General features: G+C 34.9%; 1 protein-coding gene across 2 annotated transcripts in view; it reads right to left on the bottom strand.

Annotated features, from left to right (window-relative positions):
* Positions 1-1,257: 1,257 nt before the first annotated feature.
* Positions 1,258-16,342, bottom strand: part of LOC137405619 (uncharacterized) — a 33,035-nt gene continuing 17,950 nt past the window's right edge. For both annotated transcript variants that reach the window (XM_068091940.1, XM_068091939.1), the window contains 7 exons: positions 15,614-15,691; positions 10,443-10,627; positions 9,487-9,615; positions 8,691-8,906; positions 7,131-7,391; positions 4,755-4,965; positions 1,258-1,899 (listed from right to left, as the gene is read on the bottom strand). In XM_068091940.1, coding sequence (XP_067948041.1) covers positions 1,799-1,899; positions 4,755-4,965; positions 7,131-7,391; positions 8,691-8,906; positions 9,487-9,615; positions 10,443-10,627; positions 15,614-15,691 — 1,181 coding nt within the window. In that variant the 3' untranslated portion in view covers positions 1,258-1,798. The remainder of the gene's footprint in view (positions 1,900-4,754; positions 4,966-7,130; positions 7,392-8,690; positions 8,907-9,486; positions 9,616-10,442; positions 10,628-15,613; positions 15,692-16,342) is intronic.

The raw sequence follows: 16,342 nt of genomic DNA, 5'->3' as shown, positions 1-16,342 counted from the left end.
ATTAAAGCTTACTGCACTCATTGATACGTTTGCTATAGTTTGCAGCCAAAACTAGCTTTTTATGTGCAATAGAAGAGAAGTTATAAGCGTCGATCCATTGTAAGCCGACTTTAAATAACCGCAGTGATGCTATTAAATAATATGCTATAAACCTGCAAATTTATAAGTTAAATAATAATAACTTATCAAATGCTACAAATATATTCAACAAGTGACATAAACAAACCGTAATTATAATACACGCAGAAACAAAAATTAACATTTTTGAAACAAAATTATTTACATCGTTTGCTCAGCAAGTTGTATTCTGATTGTTGCTTTCGTATGAAATCATTTCATCTTCTGGCTGTTCAATACTTTCCACATGTTTGCTGAACTCAACTCTTTCTCTGCACTGCTGAACTAGTCAAAATTAGTGTCCAAACAATTTTTTTAGCAAAACAAAACTTTTACATGTCGCTACTTGGAGAACTTTTTTGCAAAAATAATGATAAACCTTTAGCTGCATGCATGCTAAGTACAAGTTTTAGTCTGAAAATAGCCATACGATTTTCATCGTATTTTTAAAGTTTTTCACATACGTTGACATATCAAAACCGCATTAAACAAAGAACTAATCTTAGCCTGATGCAGTTGCTAATTATTTTTATGGTGCTGATTTCAAAGTTTCCAAGAAAAAACTGTAAGCTTCCGAGTTGGAAAATGGACTTTGATATGAACAGCAAACACAAAAGAATTAATTGTTAATGATGTTGCTGAACCATTATTAGTACGATTTTGAGGACACTTTTCTACTGATCACTCGCTATTATGTATTCATAAAGATCAAAGAAGGTCAAAGCGGCAGTCAAATGGTGGTGTTCAAATAAAGGGTGGCGCTCTATTTTTCAACCACGACAGTGGCAGTCAAATAGATGTGGTGTTCAAATCAAGGTGTTGAAATAGAGGTTTTACAGTGTATCTATTAATCCCTCCGACCAAACTTGTCACGGCAAATTGAACTCACATTTTAAAACAGATCAATACAAATTCATCAAACATGGCACATCCAGTGACTGCTACTACCTTTAACCTATATGACAATTTAGTTACTCATTTTAGACAGTTTTTATGACACAACAAAAGAGCAAAAAATCAGATGTTTGATTTTTTGGAAACTTCTACGATATACCACGAACAAAGTTTATTTAGTAATTAGAATAGCTAAAATATTAAATGAAATCAATTGAAAAAATTATTGATTATGATTGATTGATCAAACCAGCTACTGCAAACCATGACTATGAAGAGATGTAGGATTTTAGCATTCTGTGTGCAAGTTTATTAAAAATATCCAAGTTCCCTAAATGAGCAACACTTGAATACTATCTATTATATAGATTGTACATAATCTATAGATATACCTTGGTCTATAATATACTTGGCACCGAATCAATTCACCCATAAACCCAATAACTTGACATGATACGACAAGTGAGGATGCATATATCATCAACTATGACAAAGAGATAAGTAGTCAAATCTACAAAAAAGCAATAAAGATGACAATCTTTAACATTAAAATGATAAAAATGCCGCATTATCAGCAGCAAAACAAAATTCATCGAGTCAAAAATATAATTATAAGAATGAGAAACTAATTGCCACGTTTTCATTGTATTAAACAATCCAACTCGAGCTCATATATTCCTGGAGCTAATGCTAAAAGATAGTAAATGGATGAACGCAGCGTTGGTAGATCTGTGGATTCGAGGCTGCCACCATGTGAGTTGCACCGACAACTACCGAGAGTGAGTCCTCAAGAGTAGCGTAGTCGAATGCCATCTAAATTTTTAGACTCCCTTCCGAACTCGCTGATGCTATTAAGTGATGGCTGTTGATGCAATCTGAAGAGTCGACCTGCATGATTATACAGAAGAAGACGATGATATAAGGCCAAATTGGACTACATCTGCTAACAAAAAGCTAAAATATTTAGCAATGCAACAAAAGATGAATTTTAATAGAGAGTTAATATCATATTATTACTACAAATAAATAGTTAATAGTATATGTTTTTATATTAAATAAAAAGTTAATATTATATGTTAAAACAAAATATAAAGAGCATATATTATATGTTATTATAACAAATTAAGAGTGAATATTATGTTATTACAACAAATAAAAAGTTGATATTGTATGTTATCATAACAAAGACTCAATATTATATGTTAATACAATAAATAAAGAGGTAATAATGTATATTATTACAGCGAGCGCTATATTGATGAGATTACATAATACCACCTGTTAAAACAAGACAACAGAAATAATGTTATGCATTAACCTCTCCCTGTCTATGTGATTAGTGAGCTTTTCCTGGCCGATAAAGGAAAGGATGAATGTAACGATAAAGGAAGAGACAAATATAACGGTAGTAACCAATGAAGAATTGGCTGGTTAGATAGCATTTGTAGTTCTAATAGAGGTGATTTGCAAACTATTCAACAAATGGAACTGCTGTCAGAATAGTCTTTTTAAGTAAATGCCAAGTATTTAACTTGCTTTAACTGAAAGTTAAAGGAATGGGAGTACTCTGTGAATGCCTAATCATTCATTTTTAGAGCTGAGTCGGGGTCGGTCAATAATAAAACACCTGGACTCATCTGACATTATTTTACCATACAGAGTCATCCCATGACCAAACACGAGCGAAGCGGTTGTTTGGGAGCTTTATGATAAATACATATGAGCACACAACTCCCAAAAAACTATCCATCAACGGCCATTACCAAATCCTTGTACCGAAATCCCATCAAAATTTAACCATTTTTGTGTAGAGTCGTTTAAGTATAATAATGATACGAAACACATATAAACCTATTTAAATATGTTACCAAGTCTTTGAAAAGTTGACACAATATCCTAAAACTAACCCATCTGATCGAATTATACATAAATAGACAGATTAATTTGGCCTAAAATCGCCATTAAAACTTGACAAACCTTTTTTAATCAAAATTAAGACCGACCAACGAAACGCCGATAAGGCCGTGCGACAGAGAGTAGAACCATTAAGTCGTGCACATTTCTTGAGAAAAACGTGCACATTTCACCAGTCATGGCATTGTCCAATTGCCAAAGATTTATGTAATTAACGTAGAAGTACTGAAAAGTAATCGTTTCTATTTTGTCGATTCTACCAGACTCTGACATTTTGGACACTTATAATGAGTACTTTGGTATTCCAACTGATGTCCAAAGCAGTGAAAGTAAAGGAAATGATGATGATATTTTTCTAACAATTCTTATAAGATTATTACAATATTTAATTGTAAGAACAAATTATTCGATTTTATAAGATTATTATAAGATTTAGTTATTAGAATAATCATTCGAATTTACAAGATCAAAGTATATAGTGACCGATGGTGTGCAATATGTTACTGTTATTATTTTTCTAAAGATTTTGTTGATGATATTGCGGCTGTGCCCAATATCGCGGTACTGCCAAGCTGTTTTTAATATCTGCAAAATTAAGTAATAGGCCTACATTTTCTTATAGATATACATCTATTTCTATGACAACCAACTAAAATCTGTTTAGATTTTTAAATTCAGTATAATACTTTAAATATAAATACAGAAACCTAGATGAATATCACAACTTCTTGATATTGGTTGCTATGACCAATGATATACATCCCCCACAGCCTGTGTATATTACACAGCAGCTTGCCATTTTACTTCTAATATTGCATTTCTCCTATTGCAGGGGAGAAATATAAACATACATGTATAATCTTTTCCTTTCATTAATGCTGTTTGTTGTACATAATAACACCCAGTACATTACAGCTACCATTGCAGCTACCATTGCAGTTCCCCTATTGCACTGCCGTGCCATTTGACTGCTAATATTGCATTTCTCAACCGGCAGTACCCTTTATTTTTCCATTATCACTTTGGTCGTGGGCTGTATGACAGGGGAATTTCTAATTTTACAAATGAGATACAAATGAGAAATGCAAAACTTTCACTTGGTTTGTACTACTAAGATTGCCTTGGACCAGAGAGTGGCCTCTTGCGTAATCAAAGCTCGGAAAACTGAGAAATAGTTGACCTTGGCTAAATGTTGTTTACAAAATATTGTGCTAAAAGGATTCCAACAGAGTTTACGATGAATTACAACATACCATAGTGTAGACCTCATTGAATTTACACAGAATTACAACATACCATAGTAGGAGTAGACCTCCTTGACCTCCATGCCTCTACCATACCTTTACTTTACACATCTACCATACTTCTACTGTACACATATACCATACCTCTACTGTACACATATACCATACCTCTACTGTACACCTCTACCATACCTCTACTGTATACATATACCATACCTCTACTGTACACATATACCATACCTCTACTGTACACATATACCATACCTCTACTGTATACATATACCATACCTCTACTGTATACATATACCATACCTCTACTGTACACATATACCATACTTCTACTGTACACATATACCATACCTCTACTGTACACCTCTACCATACTTGTAGTGTACCAGAGCATGACAAGTGCTGCTGCTAGCCAACACGTGTTAAAAGATGAAAATACAATTACTACTTCAACCTTTCAATCGATACAAATCTCTCGACTGTCCCAAATGGATTTGTTTCCTACCTGCACATAATCGAGAGTAAGTCCAAAATGAACACGGATATCGACACCATTCGAAACAAAGAAATACTCACTAGAAAAACTTTGAAGCGAAGAAAGAGATATGAATCTATTTGTGAGATTGGTTTGTCGAGGTCTCCTCCCCCCAGCGTCGGAGCCCCTCCGAAACCGGGGCCAGCTGTGATTTACGAGTTCTCCGAGGCCAGGAGATATTTGGGAAGCTTCTCCGGCTGTGTCGGTATCTGCATCTATCTCTAAAGGTTGTACCTCATCAAAGTCTTCATCCTTACATTGTAAGAAACAAAATGTTACTGCAACTACAGCGCTATGTACACGTAGCTAACTACACGGACAACTCGACGCGCAGAGTGGATATAACTGGCAGAGGTATACACGTACACAAATATATATTGCTCATTTGGCAATAAGCTCACATTAAACAGAAGTTTTTTACAAAAATAATAAAAAGAGCAACAGTTGGCCACTAAAATAAAATAAATGGCTTGACTTACAGGGTTTAAAATACTTTTTTCTGCTAAGAGAACAGATATTAGGTGGAAAATTGTTACATGCATGATTAATTACCATCACTAACGCTGATATGAAAACTAATATTAAAAAATATTGAAGAAGCTATAAACATTCAAAATATTTAGTAATACGATAAAAGATTAAATTTAATAGAGTTAATATTGTATACTATTATAACAAACGCTATATCGATGAGATTACATAACACCACCTGTCAAAACAAGACAATCATAATAAGGATATGTATTGACCTATCCCGTGTGTCACTATGCTTCCATTGTGTGGATGCGAATTTGTTATTGTGCGCATATTAGGTTACCATGCATAAGTGTTTCAACGGACATTTGCTTGATTTATAAGGACACCTTGTTATACGTTAACATTAACGTTATATACATTATACATTCATACGGATACTTTGTTAAAAAGGATAGCAAAACTATTAAAGGATTCCTGTTAATTTATGTTTTCTGTTACAGGATTTTTATGGCAGAGGTATAACGGCACATTCAGAACTGCTCAAATTGAAATAAGAACGACTAAGTGTAGAAAGTGTTTAAATAGAATAGCTTGCCAAGCTTCCCGAGTGCCACTTCATCTTTCGCAAGCATGAAACACTTGGTTAAACATTTGCAACAAAACTCGCTTGACTTGCGGGTTTTTGCCGTTTCAATATTGCGGATGAACCGAGATCATGGAAACATGGTGATTGTGTTATCCTGGCCGATGAAAGAGGAGATAACTCATGGAAACATAGTGTATGTGTTATCCTGGCCGATGAAAGAGGAGATAACTCATGGAAACAAAGTGTATGTGTTATCCTGGCAGATGAAAGAGGAGATAACTCATGGAAACATAGTGTATGTGTTATCCTGGCAGATGAAAGAGGAGATAACTCATGGAAACATAGTGTATGTGTTATCCTGGCAGATGAAAGAGGAGATAAATACAACAATAGTAACCCACGAGTAGATAGCATTTGTAGTTCTGATAGAGGTAATTATACAACAGTAGTAACCCTCGAGTAGATAGCATTTGTAGTTCTAAGAGGTAATTATACAACAGTAGTAACCCACGAGTAGATAGTATTTGTAGTTCTAATAAAGGTAATTATACAACAGTAGTAACCCACGAGTAGATAGCATTTGTAGTTCTGATAGAGGTAATTATACAACAGTAGTAACCCACGAGTAGATAGCATGTGTAGTTCTGATAGAGGTAATTATAAAACAGTAGCAACCCTCGAGTAGATAGCTTTTGTAGTTCTAATAGAGGTAATTATAAAACAGTAGTAACCCTCGAGTAGATAACATTTGTAGTTCTAATAGAGGTAATTATACAACAGTAGTAACCCACGAGTAGATAGCATTTGTAGTTCTGATAGAGGTAATTATAAAACAGTAGTAACCCTCGAGTAGATAGCATTTGTAGTTCTAATAGAGGTAATTAAAAAACAGTAGTAACCCACGAGTAGATAGCATTTTTAGTTCTAATAGAGGTAACTTTCATGCGATTATAGACATAGAACTACTGTTAGATTAGTATTTTTAAGTATAGCTAGATGCACAAGAAGTTGAACTAAAAGTTACTGAATGTTATAGCTGAGAGATATTAATTGTATGAATGAAGAACAAAGAATATAGTACGAGACAAAACCACAAGCAGAAGACTGTCGAGAAGTCAACTGGCATAAGAGTCGGCTGTCAATGTTTGTGTAGTAGAATTTACTAAAATCTGCTGTAGATGTACAGTTCTAAAGTGAGCGGCAAGTCACCCATTAACATCTATCACACATTCTTATTTAACATGGTTTAAAAGAAAGCTTCAACCAGTTTTTAAGAAAAACTAAGATGCCTATATGAATTGGAAAAAAAAGTGGACGGCATGTATAGATTAAAGAGAAGATCCGCACTACTAACATCTTGATGGAAGCTGCGATGCATTACTCTTAGCGGAGGGTCAGTCACTTCTGGCTCCACAGGCACCTCTGGCTCCACAGGTAGTTCTGGCTCTTCTGTCATAGCTGGCTCTGTGAGATTCAACGTTGAGACATCCCCTCCGACAGTAGAGTCTACCTCTACAACCATTGATTCATCATCCCAGTCTCGCTCGTCGGTCAATCGGTCAAAAGATGGCAGAGGTTGATTTCCTGTAGCCACTTCGAGCATAGATATGGGACCCTGAAATGAAAGCTACATTGAGCCTAGAAGAAACCCTGTTTTACCAAAACCCAAAACAGATATGCAACCAATGCTGATTTTCTCGAGGGAAAACTGAAAGTAACTCGCTTTCCCACTCCACCCTTACCATACATAACTCAATACACACAGCCATATAGATGGACTTGCTGAAAGCTCTGCATTGCACAGGTAATAAAAACAACTTATATACAGTAGCAGGTAATGTATTTGCCATTGGCTACTTTTTTACCCAATGAATTTGAGTATGACCACAATTATTCTCTTATATAGCCATGTAGCGGCTTGGCCAGGTGTATAACACACCAGACTCTAGACCTGGAATTTCGAGTTCAATTACAATGCAAAGCGGATTATGTGTTCCTATAACTGGACACACGAATGACAAGTTATAGAAGTCTCTGCATATATAAAATGTGATGTACTACATACAGTAGAACCTCTCCTTATGAAAGACTATACATCATCATTTTCCAGTTATGAAATTACTTTCGGTAGAAATCTCGCTTCGACTTATGAAAGATACTTGTAAATAGAAAAGGTCTTCCATATTTTGGCCCGCATGCTTGCCGTTGATGCGACATATATCGCATCCCACTCTGCTTCATTTGCTGGTGAAAATCAACGACAAGTGTTTTGTGTTCATTCCTTGTCAAATTTGGAGTTATTATATATTACACACGGAGCGGGCCAACTTTAATTTTTGACAATTCATGTTCTGTGTTTTCTATACGATGGACCCAGGTAGTTTATCAGTTTGTGTTGATGTAAATAAACCTTTCTACTTACGTTCTTAAAAACAGTCATTCTGAGCAAAACCATGGCAACAATAAAACACTCACCTCTTCTGGCCTCCGTCCTTCCACAGTTTTTTCTTAGCCTTGTCTAGACAGCCAACGCCAAAGGTAAACAGACTGTTCAGAGTTTTATTTGCTATTTTTGTGTTCTTTTTTCTTTCCATGTTTTTCTATTTATTATGTAGTAATATAACTCTATAACATTTATTTGTTACTGGTTTTTACCAGTACATGTACTTATAATTTATACAAAATTTATATCTGAGTTTGGTGGGGACTTGTAATGGATTTGGGCATTTATATAGTAAAATGGGTTTCTACTTACAATTTTTTTACTTGCGAAATGGCTTCCTGAACGAATTAATTTTGTAAGTAGAGGTTCCACTGTATAGAGAAATCAATTTGTTTCATTACAGAACAAGTAGCCACCTAAGAGGCCTACGTACAAAAGAAAAGTCATTAGATGGCGGAAAACATATCTTACCGAATTGTCGCCAGCCGCCATCTCTACATCATCTGGTACAGAGTCTTGGCTTTCAATCTCTGAGAACTGACTAATGTTTTCTTCATCTAATTCAGCTAGGTTGGCATGAGACTGCGAGCCCAAGAGAGAAGCAGTGTCTTGTATCGAATCGCTGCATTCAGCCACCATGCTGCCGGCATCCAAGTCCTGGTTGTAACGCCCAGACATACGAGGCACCTGTAGACAAATGTCACAATTAAAAACTATTGTATACTAGGAGCTAAGTGTCACTGACTGCAAGATTAACAAAAGATCTGCTGCGTTTGATACGAGTATGTCTTAGCAAGATAGCCGAAATATAACCTATATATATGTTAATATATATATATGTTATATAACAAATATATATATATTGACATATAATATAACAAACCCACACTATTGCCTTCATAATTGTTACCATTACAGAGCATCACAACTGTGCATTGATAAGTACTCACTGATTCCCAAATTTAAAATGCATTGTCATTGCAGTGAATTTTTTCCTGGATATCTATGTAGTTGTGTTAGCAGTGCCTTAAAAACATGTTACAGATATAGTGTCCGGATAATTGCATTATATACTTTCACTACTGAGCAGTACTCAGTATACACGCAATACAACTATGTATTTCCTATGCATCGCAAGTAGTATTAGTGCAGTCACGGTATTGCCTACGGCATAGTGCGCAATCGCGGTATTGCCTACTGCATAGTGTGCAGTGCTATATACAGTGGCAGTGTTGCTAGTGCGCATTTCATAGTCTGCCGGACTCACCACACTGAAGCTGGTGACAGATTGCATATCATCAAGTACTCTTGGAAGAAGTGGAGGCTCAAGGCTGTTAGGACATGGAGGAACAATAAGTGGTGCCCCATCATCACCTTCTCGTGAACCCTCTTGGAGCTACAATGACCAATTAAACTTCTGTATTAACGAATATGCGCAAAATCCTTGATTGCGCATGGCCCAACAAGAAATGAGATACAATAGCAGCCAATTGGACTTGGTTTTGACAAAAGAATTTATCATTGGTCTAGCCACGTACATGTAGTTCAATTTACCATTGGTCTAGCCACGTACATGTAGTTCAATTTCTCATTTGTCATGGTCACAATGTTTTATTTTTCATTAAACTATCATGCAACGTTCTTTCTATTGATGTGAAAATAGGGGCGAATTAATATAATGGCTATCTTATAACATTTCCTATATAATGACTGGCATAAACTGACTGATGACATGCAAACTTGGAGGTATTTCTGACAAGATGGCAAGCGTTTGTGATGAAGGATACACTAATACTCAAAGCTGGCATACATATATGATAAGATATGTGAACCAAGGCGCTGCTATAACAGATCAAGCTTAGTAGCTACAATTCCTAGGATTCACGAAACCATAACAAAAACTTTCATGAAGAAAGACTTGCTGGACACAGCCAGATCAAAAAGGTAAAAAGCTCTAAGATAAATGGAATTCTGAAAGGTGGCAGAGCAGCGAAAAGAGCAGACTATATAGTCTGCTCTTTTTGCTGCCCTGCCACCTTGACCAAACCGGACCATAATTTTGACAAATTTTTCTGTTCCCAATTCTATGAAAAATACTATCCATTTATTGAAAAGCAATTGGTGAAAGTCAAGTCGGGACGAAGGTGAGCATAGCACCAGTTAATATGCACGCATAATGTGACGCTTTCATTTTGTTCAGCTGTCATACTAGACAGGGCTTACAGGTGGGATTAGTAACTCTGTTGTATCTGCTTGATCCTCATTCTCAGGGTCAGCAATGGGAATGGTTGTCACGTGAGAGTAGCGTGGTGGGTCATCTTCCCTGACAAAATTTGTCATTATTTCTTTAGATTCTGTCTCATCATGCTCCATGGCATCATCATCGTTCTCAACTGGCACGCGACGACCTGAAAGCCATTTTAGGAGAATTAAATCATGCCTCGCATGTCAACAACTCTGCTAGGATATAGGATTCATACTATGGTCAGATTGTGATAGTGTAGCTGATAAAAGAATAGAGACAATGGCCTTTTTGACAGAAGTTGGTGCAAACACTTAATAAACAGACAACTCACTTCAGATTGAGTTGCGCAACACAATGGCTGTGAAGTTCATCAGAGCAAGCGGGTATAGCACATGTGACAGATGTGACAAGTGACACACATGACACTTGTGACACATGCGATGAGTGACACACATGAGACTGACATATCGTATGTGACAAGCGACACATGCAACAGATGAGACATATGACAGATGAGACATATGTGACAAGTGACACATGTGACAGGTAACACACATGCTACCAGAAAGGTCCCACATGACAGAAGGGACAGATGACGGATGGAACAGATGGAACGCATGAGAGATGTGATAAGTGAGACAACTAAGACATGTGACAGATGAGACGATTGTGACACCTGACAGATGTGACAGATGAGGCACATTTTACAGACGTGACAAATGAAACACGCAAACAAGGAGTTATAAAAAGTAGCTCGCAACAGACAGCGATTTCCTGACTAGTATATAAGCATTATAAATTCTGCACACACGTAGGGCCTATGTGTATACACACAAACAAATACCGTATATGAACATGACTATGTGTATATATATATAATATAAACACAAAGTGTATAAAAACACACAAAGGAGACTCGCGCTTGAGTGGAAATTACCACCCACATGGATAAACCAGGGTGAAAAACAATTTTTTTTGTATAGATTATGTTTGCGTGTATATTACATATAGATATAATATGTACATAAAAAAAAAAATATAATTATATGTATGTGTGTATATACATGTTTGTGTATATATATATATATATCGGTTTGTGCGTATATTTATGTTTGTGTGTATATATTAGTGCTGGGCACGGGTAGTTTGTCTTCTCTCGAGTATCGGGTAATAGAGATTTCGGGTATTCCGGTCCTTCGGGTTCGGGTTTTGACTTTCGAGTTCGGGTTTTGGTACACGGATCCGTCAGGTAGTGTGAACAAAAACTCGGTCTATTGCACCCTGCGCTCTTAGTTTGGGCCCACAGGGCATTTCTGTGTCATTTTTGCTAAAGAGGCACGACAATGGGGTATAACGAGTCTTTAATTTAATAGATAGAATAAAGCATATCATACCTTATTTACCATACCTACCGGAGATATTGTAGTCAAGCAGTGATTAATTGTCATTAAAAGGTGAGTATAAATACTTAAATCAAATTTTATTTGCGCAATTAGCCAAATCAGCTTCGTAAACAAATCTATGCCTTTTTTAATACGGCGCGTGTTCGCTTTCACAGATAACACATAGGACAGTCCTTAGTCTGTTTCCGCTATCGCCTTGTTAGAAACTGCCATCAGCGTTGGTAGTAGCAGTGAAAACTTAATAACTCTGTTTAAATTGATTACCACAGCTAGCTATTATGGATTACATAATTCATTATAACCAAGTTTTACTAAGCCAACAAGCCTTACTAACGGAAAAAGCCGATAATGTAAAGTTTTTATGAGATTTGGAGCACCATCTACAAAAAATCAGAGAGGTCCATAAAACATGCTTAAGTATTAAGATACCATAGACCCTATCTTCTGCCACCTGTTGACACGAAAATTCCCTGTGGCCCCGGACTATCTTGACTGTTTAACAATCCGCCTGTTAACGCTGCGAGTACGAATGTCAGTTGATAAAAACTGTGAAAAATGATAAATAAATTGAAAAGAAATATAATTGCTTTGTAAATTTGAAGATATATCTGTTTAGAAAATTTAAACATAAAATCCATATCAACAAACCCGATACCCGAAAAACCCGTAGGCAAAGAAATACCCGAGCCTAACACTACTAGCTACCCGATACTCAAAAAACCCGAATGGAAAGAGACGGGTCTAAACCCGTTGGTAAAGAAGTACCCGTACCCAGCACTAGTACTGTATATATCTTCATGTTTGTGTACATATATGTTTGTGTATATATATGTTTGTGTACATATATGTTTGTGTATATATATACACAAACATATATACCGTACATGGATACATTCATAAAGTAGGGGTACATACTTACATAAAAGTGACAATTTCCTTCAACCATTGAAATAAATTATGTTTTTAGCTGCCACAATAGATGTTAGCTGTGATGACTAATGATAAGACAATTCCTTACTGAGTACAGTGTGCTTCGAGTACAATAGTTGCTATATGAAATAGTTCTTAGGCTTACCTTATTCTATGCTTATATACAGCAAAACTGGATATAGCAAACTTCGGTTGACTGAAGGGAAAGGTATATATCCATATTTAAAGTAGTATATCAGTACTTTTTTGCTAAACAATAAGAAATTAATGTATAGGTCTATGCGCACTTTTAATACATGCAAAAATTATACTTTTTAGAGTTGACTATGTATACACTATTGTATATACTTTATAGAATTGACTATGTATATACTATTGTATATACTTCATAAAATTGACTATGTATACACCATGTATATACTTTATAGAATTGACTATGTATACACTATTGTATATACTTTATAGAATTGACTATGTATACACTATTGTATATACTTTATAGAATTGACTATGTATATACTATTGTATATACTTCATAAAATTGACCATGCATACACCATGTATATACTTTAACGAATTGACTATGTATACACTATTGTATATACTTTATAGAATTGACTATGTATACACTATTGTATATACTTTATAGAATTGACTATGTATACACTATTGTATATACTTCATAGAATTGACTATGTATACACTATTGTATATACTTTATAGAATTGACTATGTATACACTATTGTATAGACTCCCAAATTGGTTAAACACAATGTAAAATAATAAATCTAACTATTTTAATTGCACAGAATGAAAAGTTTAAATTTTGTAACAAAATAATCTATCACTTTTGTCTTTGCTTAATTCATAAAAATAAGAAACATGATGACTCATTGCATTTATTTTTTCATGCGACCTGTTTTCAATTTAGCTAAAATTTTCCCATTAAATGCAATATATTTTATCTTTGTTCCCAGGTAGTTGCCATGGAGATTCAGACAGACTAACTGTACTCTGCTGGACAGTTATGTGACTCATTGTTAAAAGCTTGAACACAAACAATGACTACGGGTTAATAAAAACAATCCTTCAATGTGAAAAAATCATTCGATATCACAATTCCAATTTTTGAATTTGTCGATGTGAATCAAAGTCAAAACTATCGATTTCAATTTAATCAATCTGCATGAAGCATTTGAAATAACACTGGCATTTATGGTAAATAATGCCAGGAACGATATGAAAATGTGACATGCATGTATACGTTTTTCGCAAAAGTGGAGCAACATATTTGAGTAACACTATATATATGCATATATACATATGTGTATAAATATATATATAATATATATATAAAATATATAATATTTTATATTTTAAAATTATATATTTATAATATTTTATTTTATATATAAAAAATAAAATATATATATATGTATATATATATATACATACAGTGTAATATACAAGTGGACTGTGAGCCCTCTATATACACGATTATCAGGGTTTCTTTACGTATGTATTTATACCTATACACTGTATATATATATATACACAGTTTACAGTATATACATAAAAATTTATCCTAAGTAGAACTAAAATCACAGTGCTCATTATATATATAATTATGCATATTATTACAGTCAAACATGGATAACTCGAACTTCAAGGGACCGAGCAAAAGTGTTCGAATTATCAGAGCGTTCAAGTTATCAGAGCACTGTCACAAGTCCATATATTTACTTATTTATTAGTAGATACATGTACATATACAAACTATAATATAAATCAAAAGCACAAATGGCTTGTTTCAAATTAAATGCTTCTAATGTAAAGTTTAAAACGTTTTTATGAAAAAGTATAAAGATTTTTCTATCACTTGAGATTGGTTTGTTGTTTGAGGTGATGTTATTGCCAGGACGTTTTTCAGATTGACATTGGCAAAACTTGATCATTGTTGAAATGCTCAAAAGAAAAGGCATTTTTTTTTTGGGGTTTTACCCACGATCAATTTTGCCGTTTTTTCTTGAAGTTTATGCAAAGATTATCTTACTTTACCTGGGATTCGTTAAGAGCAACACTCCGAGGCAGTTCAATTAGAAGTTTTACGAGGTTTTACGTACATTCTATATCACTCACGTTTTTTTAATAGATACTTATTGAATGTACACACGTATTCTGTGTTTAGGTCAAACGATGAATAGTTTTTTCTAGCTCAGACAACGTTAAAGTTTAATTACAACAATTTTTAAGACGTTTTAAACATTCAACATTCCGACGTTGATTCAACACGGAATCAACGTCGGAAAACTATTCATCACGGGCTAGCCGGGTCACGCACTCAAGGATTTTCGCCACGCACATACAAAACAAAAACAACACGCGATTTTTGTTTTGTATGTGCGTGGCGAAAATCCTTGTGCGCGTGACCCGGCTAGCCCGTGCTACTCATCGTATAGCAGTATAAATCAAATTTGACCAAACCTTTAGAAAAGTCGTTGACAAAAATATTTTGCCGATGGTGGTAATAACGACGCTTATGAATTACGAAAAGATGAAGTTTACCTCTATGACTTTGAATAAAGTGATTTTCTAAAGCGATAACAACCGTTTCGGTAGCCGTTGGGCAAAAAAACAGTTCGAATTAACAGTGTTGAGTTCGAGTTATCTATAGCAATTTATCATTATGTGGGAACGGACCAAAGGAAATGTTCGAATTAACCATGTGTTCGAGCTATCCGTGGACGAGTTATCCATGTTTGACTGTATATTATTTTTCAATTTATTTATATAAATAAACTGACAAACAACCTACCACGCTGAACAGCATTGGCAACGTGTGTAGAAACGCCAGCTGATTCTTGGTAAGAATCTGATGTTGAAGTAACCCAGTCTATAAAACATAATTACAATATAAAAGAATAATAAATATAATAATAATATATGAAATATATAATTCTGAGAGCCACAAACACTAGTATTAATCAAATGACACAGTTGGTAGTAATAAACAACAATAAATAGACTCAACAGATGACAATATTCAATAAAAGCAGTCAGTTTTATTCTGGTGAGTTCCAATAACAACTTTCCCAGTAGTTTTGAACTAGTGGGTTAGAAATAGTGGTATTGCCCATGTGCCAAAAACATTAGCTGATTTGTGTGAGAAATGCTCATAGTAGATGGAAACAACTCAATACAACAAATAAGAATTTAAAACATAAAATCCTAGTGCGGCTTGGAACCATGACTACAGCAGATAGGCCAAAATATAAATGCCAAAAATTAGGAGTCATCTACTCAACCAGTTATAATAATTAATAATCTACACTGAACTACTAGTAACTAATGTAGCACTGGCCCTAACAAGAGTTATCCACCCAACCAGGTACGTCAATTGACATTAGATGATTGGTAACCAATATATGTAGCACTGGCTCTAGCAGGAGTTCTCCGCTCGATCAGTTATATTAATTAGCACCAGAGTAGAACTAACCGTTGCAGCACTGGTATCACAAAGGAGTCATCTGCTCAACCAGTTAGT

The sequence above is a fragment of the Watersipora subatra genome, chromosome 10 (assembly GCF_963576615.1).
Source record: "Watersipora subatra chromosome 10, tzWatSuba1.1, whole genome shotgun sequence".
In the NCBI taxonomy this organism is placed as follows: domain Eukaryota; kingdom Metazoa; phylum Bryozoa; class Gymnolaemata; order Cheilostomatida; family Watersiporidae; genus Watersipora; species Watersipora subatra.
Note: the sequence above shows the minus strand (reverse complement) of the source record. Positions and strands in the feature narration are given on the sequence as shown.